The 18,760-nt window shown below is 63.1% G+C and overlaps 2 protein-coding genes across 5 annotated transcripts in view; one reads left to right on the top strand and one right to left on the bottom strand.

Annotated features, from left to right (window-relative positions):
* The window catches only part of LRP1 (LDL receptor related protein 1), a gene marked incomplete at its 5' end in the record, with an annotated part of 79,940 nt that extends 74,439 nt beyond the window's left edge, over positions 1-5,501 (bottom strand). The window contains one exon of the mRNA XM_083880994.1: positions 5,429-5,501. Within this exon, the coding sequence (XP_083737120.1) occupies positions 5,429-5,501 (73 nt within the window). The remainder of the gene's footprint in view (positions 1-5,428) is intronic.
* A 3,149-nt stretch (positions 5,502-8,650) lies between these two features.
* Positions 8,651-18,646, top strand: STAT6 (signal transducer and activator of transcription 6). Of its 4 annotated transcripts, none has more exons than XM_083881169.1 (20): positions 8,651-8,714; positions 12,283-12,412; positions 12,518-12,656; positions 14,168-14,251; positions 14,337-14,641; positions 14,756-14,887; positions 14,987-15,175; positions 15,247-15,334; positions 15,424-15,546; positions 15,658-15,750; positions 15,895-16,101; positions 16,179-16,273; positions 16,368-16,504; positions 16,617-16,763; positions 16,936-17,005; positions 17,244-17,369; positions 17,455-17,556; positions 17,656-17,721; positions 17,971-18,117; positions 18,192-18,646. In XM_083881169.1, the coding sequence occupies exons 2-20, from the start codon at positions 12,297-12,299 to the stop codon at positions 18,373-18,375; spliced, it is 2,550 nt and encodes an 849-aa protein (XP_083737295.1). In that variant the 5' UTR covers positions 8,651-8,714; positions 12,283-12,296; the 3' UTR covers positions 18,376-18,646. The 4 variants fall into 4 exon arrangements, with proteins under 4 accessions (XP_083737295.1, XP_083737294.1, XP_083737296.1 ...); XM_083881168.1 differs by lacking the exon at positions 8,651-8,714 and adding an exon at positions 9,106-9,246; XM_083881170.1 differs by lacking the exon at positions 8,651-8,714 and adding an exon at positions 11,024-11,131.
* The last annotated feature ends 114 nt before the right edge of the window (positions 18,647-18,760 follow it).

The raw sequence follows: 18,760 nt of genomic DNA, 5'->3' as shown, positions 1-18,760 counted from the left end.
GAGAAGCTCAGAGCTGCCAGCAAGGTCATTATCCAACAATTCTGCTGCCAACCCCACAAGCGGTGGTGCTGGGACCGTCTGTGATCCTGCACAGCATCTGCATGACTGCAGCTCCAGCCCGCTCCGTTCCCTGGCTCAGGAAGGACACTGGAGTCTATATTTAGCCCTAGAAATGGCCAGACCACGTTGGGGAACGCAACCTCTCACGATGGAATAACATCCAGAACAGCCCTCACGGCCCACCCTGTGCTTTTTTCCCTTCAAAAATAAGAGTCGCGCAGCGAAGAAAACAACGAGTTTGAGCCGAATTAGAAAATGCTGAAAATATTTGGTGCGGCCGCAGCCGGCAGGTCGGGCTGCCCAGGACTGGCCGTGGAAAGGGCTGGAAAGTTAAGTCAACAGCAAAACCTGAGCTGTAAATAACTCGAGGTGGCCTTGGATTGCAAAATCCCAAGGAGAAGGGAAAAGCATCCCCTGGAAAACAAGCTGTAGCTGGGACAGATGCTCCTTTTGAGAGAGCCCAAGGAAACGTCCCCGGGCACTCGGCAAGGCCGAGGCACCATTGGCCACCAAGCCCAAGTCCCTGGAGAGGGATGTCCATGGGAACACAGCTGGACACGCTCTGTGGGAGATGATGGAGATAAAATTCATCCCAAGCACAAGGAGAGTCCTGTCTGCTTGGCAAAGGCAGGACTGTGGGAAGGAAACAGGCTGATGCATCCGCTGCGCACGGTCCCAGGCAGATGCCACTCCTGGGATCAGCACCCACTCCAAGGAGCCCATTCCCAACCCTGGGACTGCTGGATGCACCCCAAGCATTTCAATGGAGCCTCATGGCTTGTTGGGGTGAGCTGGGAGAGGACTCTGGGCTCGGCAGGCAGCTCTTGCAGAGACTCAAGGCTCAGTAGGGCTGGGAGGTCTGGGGGGCACAGAGAAATTATTTATCTGGACCAGGAGGGTGCTTGGATCTGGGAACTGAAATCATCCCCGTGCCTGGAAGAGGAACCTCTTGCCCCATGACAAAGCTGTGGGCTCACAGTCGTGCTGACTCAGCAGGATGTGGCACATCCTGTGTGTCCCCCCCCTTCCCCAGGCACTCCAGAGCTCCCGAGGGCCCAGCCCTGGCTGTGATTTTGGGAAGCACCTCCCGTCCACCCCCTTTGCTGGGCAAAGGACACATGCAGAACCACGTGCTCCCTGCACCCTTCTGGAGAGGCTCCATCCAAAAGGACCATGCAAGGGATTGGGAAAGCTCCCCAAAGGCACAGCCAAACTCCTGGAGTGCCACTGGGAAGTCACAGACATTGGCATAGCTCCTGCTGCCTCCCAGCACAGCCAAACCCTGGTGGGGATACCATCCTCAGGGGCAGGCAGGGACCCCACGAGCTTGTCCCATTCCTTGCAGAGGATCCCAGTGCTCATGAGATGGTGGTAAGTCCTTGGCAGCAGGATCCAGCTGACAGCCAGAGCAGATCCCTCCTCAGCACTGGGATGAGTCTCACAGGAGGCTCTGGGCAGCCACAGGGCAGGCGAGTGCTGGCACAGACCCCAGGGCCCAATGAACTCACCCTGCCACCACCATCACCTCTACAAATGCTACCAGTGCTCCCAGTTCCTGCCCAAAGCTCTCCTGACCCTCACTCTGCCCACCCTCCACTCCCCTCCCCACCTCACTGAGCACTGGGAGGTGACCTGGACATTGAGGGGTGAGCCAGATCCCCCCGTGCCCTCCTGGAGGGGGAAGAAGCCACGGTCCTTCCCCAAACACTCTCCTCCCAGGCAGTGGGAGAACAGATTTTGGGAGTCAACCCTCTCTCCTCAAAGCTTCTCGTGCCACCACCCCGTCCCCTCGGCTGACTCCAGGGCTGTTTTCAGGACCCCACCCAACAGCTGGTTTACGCAGCTTTTCCCTTCATTTGTCTCTGATTTTCTGCTCCAATCCTGCTGTTCCTGTGAGGAGAGAGGAATGTCTGTGCACCAGAGCAGAGCCTGGACAGCCCCATTGGGCAACCACGGGTCAGCCATGGGCTGGGGCTAAAGAGAAATGCCAGCTGAAGGCAGCTCCTCCAGAGGAGGATGCTCCAGGAACCAAGGCCTTGGAGGCACAGAGAGGACCTGGGTGGTTTTTGCTCCTCATCATCCCAACCGATACTTAACACTGGAGGAAAAGCATCACCAGCTGGAGCAGCCCCCGCTCCTTCCCGGTTCTCAGGCTCCCCCGGAGCACATGGAACCGGCACGGAGAGAACACGAGGAGCGAGTGGTGGGGCTGAGGCACCGAAGGCAAGGCGAGGGGGCTGCCACAGCTGCTCCCACCCCCTCGCCACCCACAGCACCTCGGGAGCTTCGGGAGTGGCGAGGAGGCAACGCCTCGGCTTCACCCCAAAGCTGGCACCGCTGCCAGGGATGCTCCAGTGCTGCCCCATCCTGTCAATGTCATGAACAGGGAGTGATTGGGATGGGGGAGAGCCCAGCTCTCTCACTGGACACTGAAACAGCAGGACAGAGCCCCATGGGGTAACCCTAACCCTAACCCTAACCCTAATCCTAACCCTAATCCAAGCATCCCACTGGGATGCCCCATATAGGAATGCAAGATACCCCTCCAGACACAGCTCCAGTGCTGCCCCATCCTGTCAATGTCATGAACAGGGTGCATATGGGATGGGAGCCAGAGCCCAGCCCTCTCACTGGACACTACGACAGCAACAGGCACCTCTCAGACCAGGACAGAGCCCCATGGGGTAACCCTAACCCTAATCCAAGCATCCCACTGGGATGCCCCATATAGGAATGCAAGATACCCCTGCAGACACTGCATGGAGGAGCCCCTGGGGCAGCCCCTCCAGCAGCTCCTTCTTCTCCCCAGCACCCCAAACCTCCACTCTTCACCTCCACTGAACCCAGCGCGGCTCCGGGCGTGTCTGTGCACGCTCAGGGAAGCGGTGTGTGCACACCCACACGTGTGCACACGCATGGGAACACACGGAAAAACACATGGGAAAACACCTGGGAACACACAGGCACACGGGGAACACCTGGGAACACAACTTGGGAGCGCAATGGGACACGCCAGACCACCAAGGTGGTAAGAGGGAAGTGCTGCACCAAAACACCCCAGTCACCCTTAACCACAAGTATTTCCAAAACAGGAACTGGGTGACCCCTGCCTGCCCTCACTCCATTCCTGGGGTTCTGCCACCACCACAGGGCCCAGGGATGCCCCACACCACGCTGGGAAGCAGCAGAGGACCAGGCAGACAGGAGCTGCACACTGGTGCCCTTTGTTCCCCATGGAAAAACTTCCTCCAACCCCATGGCTGGACTTTGTCCTCCTCTTCTCCAGAAACAAGCAAAGAGCTTCCAGAGCTGCAAACAGAGGCAGCGAGTGTGAGGAACTGGCTCTCCAAACAAGGATGGGGACCTGCACTCTGCTCCCAATGACATCCTGGCCTCTCCCAGAGCCCCACTGTGCCCAGCTGGGGCAGTGGGAGATTTGCATCAGGAAAACCAGAGCCCAGCCAGGACCTCCAGGGTTGAGGTACCAGCTCAGGTGGCATTTTGGTGGCACATTCTGCCTCCCAACCAGGCAAACCACACGCTTACGGTGCCTCCACATCCGCCACATACCTTCACATCCTCCCACCCACAGGCTCACACAGCTCCCAGCACCCCGAGGTGATGGAACAGCCCTTTATCCCCACCCCAAGCCCCAAAGGGAAGCTCCTCAGGAGGAGGGGACATGCATCAAGAGGAAGGGCTGCCTCTGCCCCACTCCAGCTCCTTGGGGTGTGGAGAAGAGGATGGAGGAACTTCCCTCCAGCTCATCATCTTTCCGCAGCCTCGTTTCCAAAGGCAACGCAGCTTATGCAATGAGTGATGCCTCCCTTCCGCCCCCACCAACTTCTGGATCCGCCGGCTGCTCTCCCAGCCACCTCCGAGCAGGGGATGATGCCTCCGAGACCTCAGATCCCTGGAGGGGTGACCCCAGAGGGCTCAGCTGTTGGTCTGAGCTCACCGGGCGGGTGCTCCATCAGCCCTGCAGGTGCCACCGAGGGGGGGCTGCAGGGTGACCTGAGCTGCTCCGCTCCTGTCACCTCCCTCCAAGGGACACGGATCAAGGGTCTGAACCCCCTAATAGAGTGAGGAGGGGCTGGAGGATGGAAACCGCAGGCTCCGGCCTCCTGCAGCCCCAGACATGAATCTGGGGCAGGGATCTGGCGTTTGCCCAAACCTCCTCCTCCTCCTCCTCCATCCCTCCGACCCAGTGCCGGCTCAGATGCTGCCACTGCCACGACACCAAATCCCTTCTCCCACTCTCCTCCAAGGTGGGCAAAGAGATGGAAGAGAAAAACCTCCCTCCAAAAAAAAAAAAAAAAAAAAAAAAAAAAAAAAAAATCAAAAATCCTCTTGTTCATCCATCATTCCGGCCTCTCATTTCACCAGGCCATTCCCATGCAGACAGAGGAGAATCCGTCACAGGAAAGCTGAGATTCCTCTGCTTTTGAAGGGAAAAAGAAAAAAAAAAAAAAAAAAAAAAAAAAAAAAAAAAAAAAAAAAAAAAACCAGCCCTGCGCGTCCAAGCGTTGCGAGGAACTTCGCCACGGCCGCCGGTTCCCTTCCCGGCTGGATTGCGCTGCCAGCGCGGAGCTCGGGCGCTGCCAAGAGCGGCCCCTCGCACATTCCCAGCCCGGCCATGGAGCTGACGAGCTCAAGTATTTACTGAATAGATCAATAAGAGCCGGGAACGCGACGTGCGCGGCTTTGGGAACGAGCGGCTGGCAAAGGAGCTGGATGGACCCATGGTGGGGGAGGCTGCTGGACAAACGGACACACGGACAGGGGGATGGACAGTCCTGTGCCTGGATAAACACAATTCCCGGTGCCACCAGGCCCGGTCACAGCCAAACTCCGCAGCTTCAGCAGAAGAAGTAGCCCCGATTATGCAAGAGCGGGAGGATGGGGCGAGGCCGGGCTGTCACGGTGGGACCCCCAGCCCCGACCACCCCCCTGGGGGGACACCGGGACCCCCAGCCCCGGCTCCCGCAGCCCTGCTGAGTTCCAACTTTCCTGCTTGGCTGCGGGGGGAAAAACTTTAGATTCCAGAGGAAAATGGGATGGAGGGAGGGAGGGTGGGAGCCAGGGGAAGGGGCAAAGAGGAGAAAACGGGGGGACGGGGCGGGGGGCGCACGGAGGGGCGCGGGGAGGATGCGCCCCCCCAGCCCGGCCCGCTGCCCCCCCCGCTGTCCCCCGGTCCCTCCGGTGTCCCCGCGGCGCGGCGGGGCCGCTCTGCTTTGTCACGGCGGCGGAGGGAGGGGAGGGGGAGACTTAGGGCGCCCCCCGCCCCCTCCCCGGCCCGGCCGAGCCCCGCACCCCCGACCCGCCAGCAGGGCCGCCCCCTCCCCGCCGGTCTCGCCCCCCGACTCACCTTCGAGGGCGCGGGCGGCGGGCGCGGCCAGCAGGGCCAGGAGGCTCCCGGCGAGGGCCAGCAGCGGCCCCATGCCGGCGGCTCGGCTCGGCGGCGGCGGCGGCGGCTCCTCACGCCGTGCTGCCCGTGGGGCGGCGCGTCCCGGGCCCGCGCACCGACATCCGCGGGGGGCGGGCGGGGGCGGGCCGGCGGCCGGGACGGGCCGGGGGGGGGGGCGGGCGGACCCTCCGGGCTGGGCTGGGCTGGGCTGGGCTGGGCTGGGTTGGGTGGTGGCGGTGGCGGGGCCGGGGGATGGGGAAAAGAGGGGTGGGTGGGTGGGTTGGGGGAAAAAAGGTGGAGTGGGGTGGGGGGGGGTCTGCGCGCGCCGCCGCCGCGGCGGAGGGAGGGCGGTGATGGGGGGGGGGCGATGGAGCGCGCGCCGCCGCCCGCCTGACGTCACCGGGCTCGAGCCGCCGCCGCCGGGAACGGGAACGGGCGGGGGGGGGGGCGAGGAGGGGGGGGGGGACACGCGCGTGGCGTTGGGGAGGGGGCGGGGGGGGGTCCTACGCGCATGCGCGTGCGGTGCCCGGGGCTGCGCCCCCCGGTGGGTGTGGGCGGGGATGGGGGTCCGGTGTCGGTACCGGTGTCGGTATCGGTATGGTGCGGGCAGGGGAGCGGTGCCGGTGTCAATAATGTACAGGCAGGGATGCGGTGCCGGTGTCAATAATGGCAGGGGTCCGGTGCCGGTGCCGGTATCGGTATGGCACGGGCAGGGGTCCGGTGCCGGTGCCGGTGCCGGTATCGGTGTCAGAATGGAACGGGCAGGGCACCGGGCCCGGTGTGGTGCCGCCACAGCGCTGCGGGTCTTGCCCCCACACGCGGTACCGGCCCCTGCTGTGGTGGCCCCCATTCCCCCCCAGGTGCGGGGGCGGCCCAGCTCCCCCCTACCGGCACACGGTACCGGCTGCGGGGCAGAGACGGACCCTCATCATCCCCAAGGGCAACGGGACCCTCACCGTTCTCTCAGGGCTGCAGGACCTGCACTGTCCCCGGGCAGTGAGCCCTTCACATCCCCAAAGGCAACGGGAGCCTTGCGATTCTCCCAGGACGGCAAAAACATCACCCGCAAGGGCGGTGGGAGCCTGACCATCCCCCCAGGGCAGCAGGAGCCTCACTGTGTCCGAGGTTAGTGGGACCCTCACTGTCCCCCCAAGGCAGGGGTCCCTCGTCACCCCCCAGGGCACAGGACACTCACTGTCCCCCCAAGGCAGGGGGTCCCTCGTCACCCCCCAGGGCACAGGACCCTCACTGTACCCCCAAGGCAGGGGTCCCTCGTCACCCCCCAGGGCACAGGATGCTCGCTGTCCCCCCAAGGCAGGGGGTCCCTCGTCACCCCCCAGGGCACAGGACACTCACTGTCCCCCCAAGGCAGGGGGTCCCTCGTCACCCCCCAGGGCACAGGATGCTCGCTGTCCCCCCAAGGCAGGGGGTCCCTCGTCACCCCCCAGGGCACACAGGACCCTCGCTGTCCCCCCAAGGCAGGGGGTCTCTCGTCACCCCCCAGGGCACACAGGACCCTCGCTGTCCCCCCAGCCGTCCCTTCCCTATGGGAGCAGAGCTCAGGGCCGGGGGGCCACAACAGCAGACCCCCATCCTGGGGGTCCCGCCATCCGCCCATCACTCACCCAACTCCGCCTTTGATTTGGAACCGTGACGTCAGAGCCACAGCCGTGACGTCATCCGCTGGCCACTCCGCTGCCTGCGAGGACCTGGGGATGGGCATCGTCATCAGGCACCATGCGACCCCTCCGCGTGATGTCATATGTTTTTTTAATGATGTCACACGCCTGCTCCGCCCCGGCCCGGGCAGCGGGGGGAGAGGGTGATTCAGGCTGCGGCGGCGCCAGATGTGCGGGAGAAGGTCCAGATGTTCCCGGGACAGAAGGGCCGGGGTGGCAAAAAGCGCGGCAGGACCCGGTGGGCTGGAAGGGGTTTGGGGGGTCGAGTTTGTATCCCCCATTCCCCCAGAGCTCCTAAAAGTCCCACAGGACTCGGTGTGATCCTGATTCTGATTCTGATCCTGATTCTGATTCTGATTCTGATTCTGATTCTGATTCCTCCCTCGCGTGGCTCCCGGCCAGCGCTCCACAGCCCCCTCCCCACTCGGTACCGTCCTGGATGGGGCCCTGGGGAGGCCGGGAAGCCCCTTCCCAATCCCGAACAGCCCCGGCGGGTGTCCGTCCCCCCGGGGTGTCCCGGTACTCAGTGAGCGGGGCCCGCGGACGCGTTTGATGCTGGAAATCCAGCACGGAGAGTTCACTGGGGGAGGAATGCGGGGACCCCTTGGCCCTGCCCCAGCCCCGGTCCCGCACCCCCAGCCCCGGCAGCCCCGGTCCCGCACCCCCAGCCCCGCCCCAGCCCCGGTCCCGCACCCCCCGGTGGCACCGGCGGTGCTGCAGCGCCCCCTGGCGGCCCCGAGGTGCCCTGCCCGGTGCTGCCCCGGCGCTCCGGTGGGCCCGGGGGGTCGGAGCGGCCCAGGGAGAGCCCCGGGGAGGGCGGGTGGCCCCGTAAAGCAGCAATCCCCCCCAAACAAGGAGCACCCCTTTTCAGTGCCCCTGCTCCCGTTCCTCCGCTCGGTACCGGAGGGCACAGCCCGGGATCAGTGAGGGGCTCGGACCCCAGGACGGGAACCGGGGTTTAACCGGGGTTTATCCCAAACAGTGAAGGTGCAGCTCGGAACCAACGGCTCGGCCCGGTGCACCGGGGAATGGCGATACCACAGAACCGGGGCCGCCCCGGTGCCAGAACACCCGCGGTAAAGGGCGGGGGGCACCCACGGGGTTGGGCGGGGGCAACAGAGGGACCTGATTAGAGCGAGAGTAGGACAGGAGTGGGTGTCACAGATGGGGCGGGGGGACACCCATGGGTGCGAGCAGTGGGTGGGTGGGGGCTGAGTGGGGCAGAAGCGCGGTCACGAGTGGAGTATGGGGAAAGAGCGTGACCATGATGGGGAACAGGAACGGGGAAATACGGGGCGAGAGCGGAGTCACGGGTGACACGGGGCGGACGCGGGGGCGGTAGGTGCCGCAGCCCCTCGGTGGGGACGCCCGGGAGTCCCCCGGTCCTGCTGCCGAGGCTGGTCCCGGTCCCGGTGTCCTCCCATCCCTCTGCTGGCGCGTCTCCTCCCCCTTCCTGCTCTCGGCGCTTCCCGGCGGAGCGGGGCCGCCGCGGGGACCGGCCGCGCCCGCCGCCGACAGCGAGAGACCGAGGGGACCGGCCGCCCCCTGCCCGCGGCTGCTCCAACCAGGTAACGAGGGAACAAACAGGACCAGGGACTGACTCTGCCGCTGTTTGGCACCGCCCGCCCCGCCCGGAACCGAGCCGGGAAAGCGGGGAGGGAACGGGGCCCTGCGGGATATCCCAGGGGCGGAGGCTGCCCGGGGCTGGACGGGCTGTCCAGGGACACCTCCCTGCTCGGGGGGTGGGCAGTGCGATGTGTGACAGCCTGAGCGGGGCTCAGAGGGGGAGAGACGCCACTGTCAGCCCCTCACTGGGTGGGGTGTTTCGGGATGGGGTGGGGAAGGGGCTCCTGCATTGCCTGCCCAAGTGGAAATGAAGCCCAGCTCGACCCCAAATCCAGCGCACCCGCTGCTGGGTGGGTGCTGCAGAGGGTGGCACCCAGCTCTCCTGGCACCCAGCTCTCCTGGCATGGCGATGTTTGGGGATGGGGGGTAGGTGGGGACAAAGGAAGACCCCCTTCCTCTGTCCCGCCGGTGGACCCGAACAGCGAGTTCCTGGGACGGGAGCGGCACCCGAATCCAGCCCGGACTCCCCGAGCCGTGAGTCATCCTGGGCTGGGTCGGCTGGGAAGGCCCGCTCCTCTTCCTACGCACCGCAGCGGAGGAACTTTCACTCCCGGAGTGGTCAGCAGCGAGCAGCTCTGCCCCCAACATGTGGGTGACCTCCCCATGACACTGTCACCAGTGTCCCATCGTGTCCTGTGCTCTGGCCTTGGCTGGAGAACGCTGGCAGGAGTGGATTCCCCAGCAACCCGGGGAAACTGAGGCACGCTGAGGGGCAGCGATATCCCTCGGGCTCTTCCCTTGGCGAGGACAGAGTCAGAGAGAAGTCCAAGCGTCCGAAGCATTTGGAAAACCTCGGAACATCTGTCCTTGCGAAAGGCCCGGGGAATCTGCTGGCAGGATGGGGAGCATGCTCTGAGGTGCCCCGCAGGATGAGGAGGGGGCAGAGTGACCACCTTGTGCCAAGCCAGGAGATCACAGAGGGCAGTGGGGACATGGCCAGGGGTGGGGTCTGTCCCCATCTCCCCGAAACAGCCGCCCTAAGGGTGGGGGGCTGCGGTTAGCTGCCAGGAAGGGCTGGTAGTTAATGAGTAACATCCGTGGGATGTACGACACCTCGGGACAGGGAAGAAGACGGGGAGTGTACGGCTTGGGGACAGAGTTTCCTGTTGAGCGAGAAAGCACAAAGGCTGTACTGAGAGTGTGGGGGTCCCTGAGCCCCCCTCCCCTGCCTGGCTCCTCCTGAGCCACCTTCTCACCCGGGAGACCCCAGCCCCATGAGGAGGCGAAGCCCCTCGGGTGGAGGAGGAAGCAAAAGTGGCTGCATCGAGGGAGTTTGGGGACAGAGAGCAGGTGTGGGGTGGCTTCTCCCCCTCCCCAGGTGCCATAACCTTCCCTGTGTCCAGCCAGTTTCCCCGGCCACAACTCAGCTGTCACCTCAGCTTCCCTGGAGGAGCATCCCCATGAGATGTCCACCCCAGGAGGGGACCAGGAAAAGCTCTTCTGCAGAAGGAGAAACGTGGAAATTAGGATGGGAAGGATTCAGGGCACGGCCGAGCTGAAGGAACTGCTGTGGCTGATGCCAGGAGGGGACAGGCATGTTCTCCACCTGGAGCTCCTCCTGGGCTGTGGGAGGAGGGAGCAGCGCAGCTTTTTCTCCTGCAGACTCAGCAGATCCAGGCATGTCTGGCTTAAGGCTGACGCTCCAGGTTGGCGCTCCCAGCCTGCAGCTGCCTCCCAGGGCTGAGCAGAAATACAGGTTTAATGGGGCTGGAGGATGAGCATTACCTTAGAAGGTGGCAAAAGGAAAAGGCTGGTTTTCCCCCTCCTGCCAAGATCCCAGTGGGACTGCGGGGAAAAGCCCAGCAGCATTCCCAGAATTGTTGTGTGCGTTTCACACCGGGCATTGACCCCTCGGAGTAACCTCATTCACTGCGCTCAATCCCTGAGATCTGTTTCCTCCAGACAGCGTGAACTGGAAAACAAAAGCATTTCTGTCAGGCCTCCATGGCCGGTCCCTCACACAGGGAGCTCGGTGAGGCCTGTGGAGGCCTCACACCGCCGCCACCCCCGGGGGTTCTCCCGCTGCCACCGCTCGCTCGCTCGGGGCAGGCCTCAAGCGTTTGTTTGCTCCGGCTGCGACGTTGCCCAGTGACGCCGGCTTCCTTCCCTTCTCTGGCTTCTCGGAGCCTCTCAGCTCCACCTCCGCCCTGGCCTTGGGCGGCTCGGCGCGGCCCAGGCCCGTGGGGAGCGCGGCCCGCGGGGACTCGGCGGCTGAGGCGGCCTGAGGGCTCGGCGGGCCCGGCCCGCTCCGCCCGGGGCTCCCGCCGCTGGCCCGGACCCCTCGGCTGGGCTGTGAGACGCCGGTGCTGAGGGATCCACCGCGGCATCGGGCTTTGGGGCCGGCGGAACCGGCAGTGAGGTGTGTTTTACCCCCCCCCTGGCCGGGCCTGAGGGGCTGCGGAGGGGGCGCAGGGGGCGAGAGAGGTGACAGGAAAGGCGGGAGGTGCCGGGGAGAGGCTGAGGGGACGGGGTGGGAATGTCGGGGATACAGCTCACACCTCCGGGTGAGGTGGGGCCGGGAGGCCCCATTCTGGGTGTGCCAGGTGGAGTTCCCTGTGTAGCGCCTCATTCCAGTCCTCCTCCTGCTTTTCCTGATCCCTCGAGACCACCAAGTGTGAGTAGCAGCTGGGGAAGGGGTCCTCCTTGTGAGAGATATCTGAGGAAGTTTTGAGGGGCAGCCACTGGTGGATCACCCCCGAGCTTGGTGGAGTTCACACTTCTCCCACTCCCAGAGGGTTTCACACTCTTCTGGCTCTCACAGCTCTCCTGTGCCAAGTCCAGCAGCATTTGCCCATCCCTTCTCCCTTTGGGCAGAAGGAGAAGGGGTTCTCCGGAGATGTGGGAAACTGAGGCACAAGTGGGCTGCCAGCCTGCCCGGGGTTACAGCTCCCACCTTCGGGTGAGGTGGGGCCATGAGGCCCCAGTCTGGGTGTGCCAGGTGGAGTTCCCTGTGTAGCGCCTCATTCCAGTCCTCCTCCTGCTTTCCCTGATCTCTTGAGCCTACCAAGTGTGAGTAGCAGCTGGGGAAGGGGTCCTCCTTACAGGGGACATCTGAGGAAGTTTTGAGGGGCAGCCACTGGTGGATCACCCTGATGGAACTGCCTCACTGAACTTGGTGGAGTTCACACTTTTCCCACTTCTCCCAGAGGGTTTCACACTCTTCTGGCTCTCACAGCTCTCCTATGCCAAGTCCAGCAGCATTTGCCCATCCCTTCTCCCTTTGGGCAGAGGGAGAAGGGGTTCTCCGGAGATGTGGGAAACTGAGGCACAAGTGGGCTGCCAGCCCGCCCAGGATTGCCCAAGAGGATGATCCTGGATCACGCTTCTCACTCCTCCTTCTTCTCCTCCCCAGCAGCCGCAGCCCAGCGAAGCAGCAAGTTCAGGCGTGGAAGGACAAGCAGCAGCTCTTGTCCCCTCTCTGAGGGGCTCTCAGCTCTCAAATCCCCCCAGGGCTGGGCTGGGGGCTGCTTGAGTGGCCCTGCTCCAATCCTCTGTCCTATTTATCCACAGGTGACTGTTCCAAGATGTCCCTCTGGAACCTGGTGTCCCACATGCCACCGGAGGAGTTCAGCAGCCTCTCCACAGAATTTCCACGGAGCCTGCGCTGTCTCCTGGCAGAGTGGCTGGAGAACCAGCCCTGGTGAGTCTCCCAGGACCCTTCCTCCCTGGAGCAGCACAGGGCTGGGGGTCACACAGGGGAGGGTGAGGGATCCATACCCATTCTCCCAACTTTTCCCCTCTCCAGGGAGTTCATCAATGGCTCAGACGCTTTCTGCAGCAGCATGGCCAACGGGATGCTCTCGGCCATGCTGGAGAAACTCCGCAGCGCTGCCAGCAGCGATGGGCAGCAGTGCCAGATCCTGCAGCAAGTCAACAGCATCGAGGTGCACAGGGACCCTGGGGCTGGGATTGCAGCCATCTCCCAGGAAAACTTGATTATTTTATGCTGGAAGGGCTCAATGCTTTAGGGTGGTCCCCGTGTGACACCCTTTTCCAGGCTTGTGAGCAATGAGTGGACTCACAGTTGGGTTTTTGGGGTGTTGCAGAGGACAGAGGGGGTTTGTTTGCATCCCAAGGCTGATCTGGATTCTGCAGGGAGCTGCCACATCTTCCCTGAAATGATCCTGTGGGGACCCTCCTGAGCCCCACAGCCCCACTCGCCCTCTGTTGGCTGTTGGCACCTGAGGGCTGTCTCACCAGATGTTCCCCATTTTCTGCTCGAGTGTTTGATTTCTCCTTCCTCCAGGCCGTGTGAGGCTGCGTTTCCTCCTGCTGTGAGCTCTGAGTTTCATTTTTGGTGCTCTTTCTCTTATCAAGGCTGTTGGAATTGCTCTGTCCCTTTCCCAACCCTCTGATTTATCCCTTCTGGCCAGCAGAGCTCAGAGCACCAGAGCTGAGCAGGGCTCACTCCCAGAGCCCTGTTCTGGTTGCAAACTCTGCTTCTTTGGTAACAGACCTTTTTAATATGCAGCATTTGGGAAGGGATCAGCTTTAGTCACAACTTCTGGGGAGTGGGGTGACTTTCCAAAACAAGACTGTTGCTTTTTGCTGTAGGAGAAAAGCAGATGTTTCAGCTTAGGGTTTTTTTTTATTATTTAAAATGTTAAAGCAGAGCAGCCCTCCTGTGTTCCTTCCTCCCTCCATCCCTCATCCCAGAACACCAAATCCTCATTTCTCCGTGCCTGGCCAGGCTGTTCCCTGCTCTCAGTGCTGCTGTGGGCAGTGGGAGCCAAGTGGCCCCCAGGATGGGCAACCACAGGGCTGGGGGGGGCGAGTGGGAACCAAACCTGAGCCTCTCATCCCCTGAATCCCACATTTTCCCTGGAAAAACCCACGGGGCTACCAGTGCTGCATCTGGAGCTCCCACCGGCACAGAAACCCACCAAGCACGTCATCAGCCATTCCCCCCATGGTGTTTCTGCTGCTGTTTTGGGAAGTAGCTAATTTGGGAAATGCGTGAAGGCCGGAGGAGCTGGCACGGGACACAGGAGCTGGAGCCAGCAGGGGAATTCCTCTCTCTGTTTTCAGTAGAAAGCATTGATCCACCCAGGGCAGCTGGGAGAGTCTCCCCCAGGTGTCAGGCTGGAGGCTGGAGGAAATGCTCACAGGAATAGAGAATTTCTTTCAGATTGGATATTTTTTTTTTTTTCAAATTGAAGTTGATTATTCTACTTTTTATACAAAAAGATGAAGTTGGAGCTGATGATCCTGATGTTCCCTCCAACTCCAGATATTCCATGCACCATTTAAAGTGGTTTTAAAGCTGGAAATCAGCTCTGTGGAACCCCTGAATTGCCTTGGTCGGGAGTTATGGGAAGGGGCTGGGGTGGGAGGGGGCCAGGAACAGGGGGACATGTCCTGTCCCCCCTGACACCCCCCATTTGTGTCCCCCCAGAGCACCTTCCGTCGGGACCCTCTGCGCCTGGTGGCCGTGATGAGAGCCATCCTGGAGGGCGAGAAAGCAGCTGTCCTCAAACGGGTGGGTGCTCCCTGCCCCTCTCCCGGGCACCCCGAGGTGCAGGACCGCCCCCAGCCCCTGCTGACCCCGCTCTGCTCTGCCCCAGGACCACCACCTGCCCCTCAGCTTCCACCGGCGGCAGGAGGAGCTGAAGTTCAGCCTGGGGCTGCAGCGGCTGCAGCACCGAGTCCGTGAGATCAAGGCGCTCCAGGAGGAGGGGCCAGGGCGGGACGGGGCCGTGCAGAGCCCCGTGGCCTCCAAGGAACTGCCCACCCTCATCCTGGAGGCTGTGAAGGAGCTGGAGGCAGCCAAACAGCAGGTCCTGAAGAGGATCCAGATCTGGAAGAGACAACAGCAGCTGGCAGGGAATGGGGCCATCTTTGAGGAGAATCTGGCACCGCTGCAGAAGAGGTGAGGGGGCACAGGGCAGGGCTGGGGGACCCTGGGCAGTCTCCTGCTCCTCCTGCTGGCCCAAGGGGCTCTGGGTGAGTGAGGGTGCAATTCTGAGGGTCCCCTTTTCCCCAGGTGCGAGAGCCTGGTCGAGGTTTACTTCCAGCTGCAGCAGCAGGTGATGGCAGCGAGCACAGAGCTGGGCCCTGAGCTGCTGCCCCGGCTCCTGGAGCGCCTCAACGAGGTGTTGTCCAGCCTGGTCAAGAGGTAACAGGCCCAGGGACTGTGGTGGCCAGGGGTTGAGGTGGGTCTGGCAGAGCTGGCAGGGCGTTGTGCCAAGTGCCAGGGTGTCCCTTTGTCCCTCAGCTCCTTCCTGGTGGAGAAGCAGCCCCCACAGGTGCTGAAGACCCAGACCAAGTTCCAGGCAAGCGTGCGGTTCCTGCTGGGCCCGCAGCTGCTGAAGGCAGCGCCCAAGCCCTACATGGTGAGGGCTGACATGGTGACAGAGAAGCAGGCACGGGAGCTGGAGCTCAGCAACTACAGCAATACTCTCAGGTGAGCAGTGGCTGTGGGGCCAGGGGGGCTTCTCCACTGCCATTTCCCCCCTGACCCCCTTTTCCACCCAGTGAGAGCACGGGGGAGATCTTGCACAACATGGTGGCCCTGGAGACCAACCCCACCAGCGGGACCTGCTGCGCCAACTTCAAGAACGTGGTAAGTGCCACCAGTGAGGGGCTGGGCTGGGGGCTGCGTTGGGTTTTTGGAGGTCTCGAGGCTGGGGATGCTCAGCTCTCCATCCCCAGCTGCTGAAGAAGATCAAGCGCTGTGAGCGGAAGGGCTCCGAGTCAGTGACAGAGGAGAAATGTGCTGTCCTGTTCAGCACTAACGTCACCTTGACCCCCAGCAACATCTCCATCCACCTCCAGGTACCAGCTGCTCTCCCATGGGATGGGGCTGGGTGTTCTGAGCCTTCCTCTGTGGCTCATGGACAGTCCCAAGGCAATACCACGTTTGACTCAGGGTCACTCTCCCCCCAGGTCCTGTCCCTGCCCATCGTTGTCATCGTCCACGGGAACCAGGACAACAATGCTAAAGCCACTGTGCTGTGGGATAACGCCTTCTCCGACATTGTGAGTGCCATGAGTTGGAGAGAAGGAGCTGGAACCTGGGGCTGTCTGGGCTCTGGAGAGGGGGGAATAGTGCAGGTGGGAGCAGGAGCCCAGGGGTGGGATGTGGTGAGCATCCCATCCTGATGACCCCCTGCCCGGCCACAGGAGCGGGTGCCCTTCGTGGTGGCCGAGCGGGTGCCCTGGGAAAAGATGTGTGACACCCTGAACCTGAAGTTCATGGCAGAGGTGCAGACCACCAAGGGGCTCCTCAAGGAGCATTACTTCTTCCTGGCCCAGAAGATCTTTAATGACCACAGCGCCAGCCCCGAGGACTTCCAGAACCGCCACGTCTCCTGGGCCCAGTTCAACAAGGTGACTGGGAGGGCTGGCCAGGGTGGGCAGGGGCCAGCGTGCCCATGGTGGAGCCTCATGGCCTCTTTCTGCCTCAGGAGATCCTCCCTGGGCGGGGATTCACCTTCTGGCAGTGGTTTGATGGAGTCCTGGACCTCACCAAGAGATGCCTCAAAAGTTACTGGTCAGACAGGTGGGTGCCCTGGGGCTGAGCTTTGGAGGTTGTGATCCCACCCCACCACCCTGAGTAGTCCTGATCCCTGTTCCCCACCTGTCCACCCCTCCAGGCTCATCATGGGCTTCATCAGCAAGCAGTATGTGTGCAAACTGCTGAGCATGGAGCCGGACGGGACCTTCCTGCTCCGCTTCAGCGACTCCGAGATCGGGGGCGTCACCATCGCCTACGTCATGCAGGGCAAGGACGGTGAGACGGGGTCGAGTGCTGTGCTGTGCAGGGGGGAATCCTCCCTGCCAGGAGCTGTGGGCTCTTAGGAGAACCAGTGCTGGAATCCAGAGACGTGTTTCCCCTCACTCAGGCACCAGCCAGGTGGAAAACATCCAGCCCTTCTCTGCCAAGGACCTGTCCATCCGCTCCCTCGGCGACCGGATCCGGGACCTGGTGCAGCTCCGTAACCTCTACCCCAACACCCCCAAGGACCAGGCCTTTGGGAGTCACTACAACAGTGAGTTGGGGAGGGCTGGGATGGGCCCTGGGCTGCCCCTCTGCACCCCAGGGGGGATTTTGGGTCTGACCCAGGTGTCCCCAGGGCTTGCAGGGGCAACTGGGAGTGGCAAAGATGGTTGGCAGGGCATGCTGGGGGTGGTGGCTCATGGGTGCTTCTCCTCCCTGAGCAGAAGAGCAGACAGGCAAGGACGGCCGGGGCTACGTCTCCACTGCCATCAAGATGACTGTGGAAAGTGAAAGGTGGGTGTCTGTGCTGGAGGCATAGGGTTTGCACAGACCCCTGGCCAGCCTGAGCATCCCTCTGGGCAGGGAAACCCCTGACTGGGAAGAACAGAGCTGTGCTGAAGAGCAAAGAGGCCCCCATGGGCCCCTAAGCTGCACTGTGCACCTCCCCACCTGCCCCTGAGCACCCACTGGCACAAGTCCCCCTTCAGAGCCTGCACCTGGCAGTGCTGATGGGGACCGTGTGCTTTTGCAGGGACCAGCAGCCTCCAAGCACCATGGGGGCTCCCCTCGAGGCCCCCCAGGCACAAATGTTCAACCTTCCCATGCTGCAGCACGAGCTGCGCCCCGAGAGTCTGCAGCCACTGCTGGCCCCCATCTGGTGAGTGCCCTGCTGTGGGGCGTGGGGTGGGGGCTGTAGCAGAGCCACCCACCTCAATCTAAACCTCTCTGTGTGTGCACTGCAGCCCCTCCACCTCATTCTGCCCCCAGCCCTTGCCCCCGGGCTACCCCAGCGTTGAGAGCAACATGATGATGGTCCCTGACAGGCTCAACTCCCCCTTCCACAGGTAGGAGCGGGGTAGGGTGGGGAGTAGGGTGGATTCCCCTCCACCCCCCAGCAGGTTTGGGGGTGTTCCCCCCTCTCTGAGTGCTCCTGTTCCCCACAGCCCATCACAGATGCTCTCGCCTCCCTCGCTGTCCCACTGCCAGGACCCTTCCTTCAGACCCCCCGGGTAAGACCTGGCACACAGGTGAAAGGGGGGTACCCTGCCTTTCACCCCTTTTCCCTCTCCCAGCCCTGAGCTGGCAGACCTGGAGTGTCCTTCTCCAGATGACCAGAGCTCCCAGAGCTTTCCTCTCCTGTGCTCCCAGGAGGAGGAGCCCCACACAATCCCCCCCCAAACCAAACAGTGCCCCCCACTACCTTGGGGCTGATGAGTTCCCTTCAGGGCAGGGTCTACACCATTCTTTGCCTCCCCCAGACCCTTCATGCCCAACCAGTACATGTCTGGGGAGGTCTCGCAGCTGCTGCCCGCGGGTCCCTCCGCGGAGCCGCAGGACGAGGAGATGCCCGAGCTGCCCCCGTTCCCGGCCGTGGAGGACGCGTCTCTGCAGAACTCCCCGCGGTGGTAAGCACGGGGAGGGGTCTGCAGGGTGAAGCCCCTCCCAGTCCCCTCAGTCACCCCGCTATCTCTGTCCCCAGGATGTCGCCCAGCATGGAGCAGTCATCAACCTCAGACTTGGACCAGTTCCTGCAGGATGTGCCCCTGTTGCCCAGCTTCGCGCCCCTCCCTCAGCAGGGCGGGTACCCCAATTCCAGCCTGTCCCCCTGGGGGCTGGGCCAGGAGGCACGGTGGGATGACAGCATCCGGCCCAGACACGCGTGAGGGGGCTCCTGGGGGGGGGGCAGCAACAGACTGGGACCCCCCCTCACTCCCTGCCAGCCTTGCCTGGCTTCATGGACTTGACACGACTCCTGCAAGGGGTGGAAACTCCAGCTGGGAAAGGCGGGCTTGGAGGGATTTTGGGGTAACCCCCGCCCCTCTTTTCCTCCGCGCGTTGCCGCCCGCCCCCGCCGCTGCCGGGGGTCCGCGGGTTGAGGGGGTGCAGGCGGAGGGGCCCCCCGTCCTTGCGTGGGGGGGCTCCGGCAGCCGCAGGCGGTGCCCCCGGCCCACGCCGCCGGGATGAGTCACCGCGGGGGCGGGAGGCGGCAGCGCGAACGGCGCCGGGGCGGAGGTGCCAGCCCGGTCGGTGCCCGGCGGGGGGGAAAAC

The sequence above is a fragment of the Zosterops lateralis genome, assembly GCF_965231275.1.
Source record: "Zosterops lateralis genome assembly, chromosome: 32".
Classification (NCBI taxonomy): domain Eukaryota; kingdom Metazoa; phylum Chordata; class Aves; order Passeriformes; family Zosteropidae; genus Zosterops; species Zosterops lateralis.
This window is presented reverse-complemented; position numbering and strand designations above follow the sequence as displayed.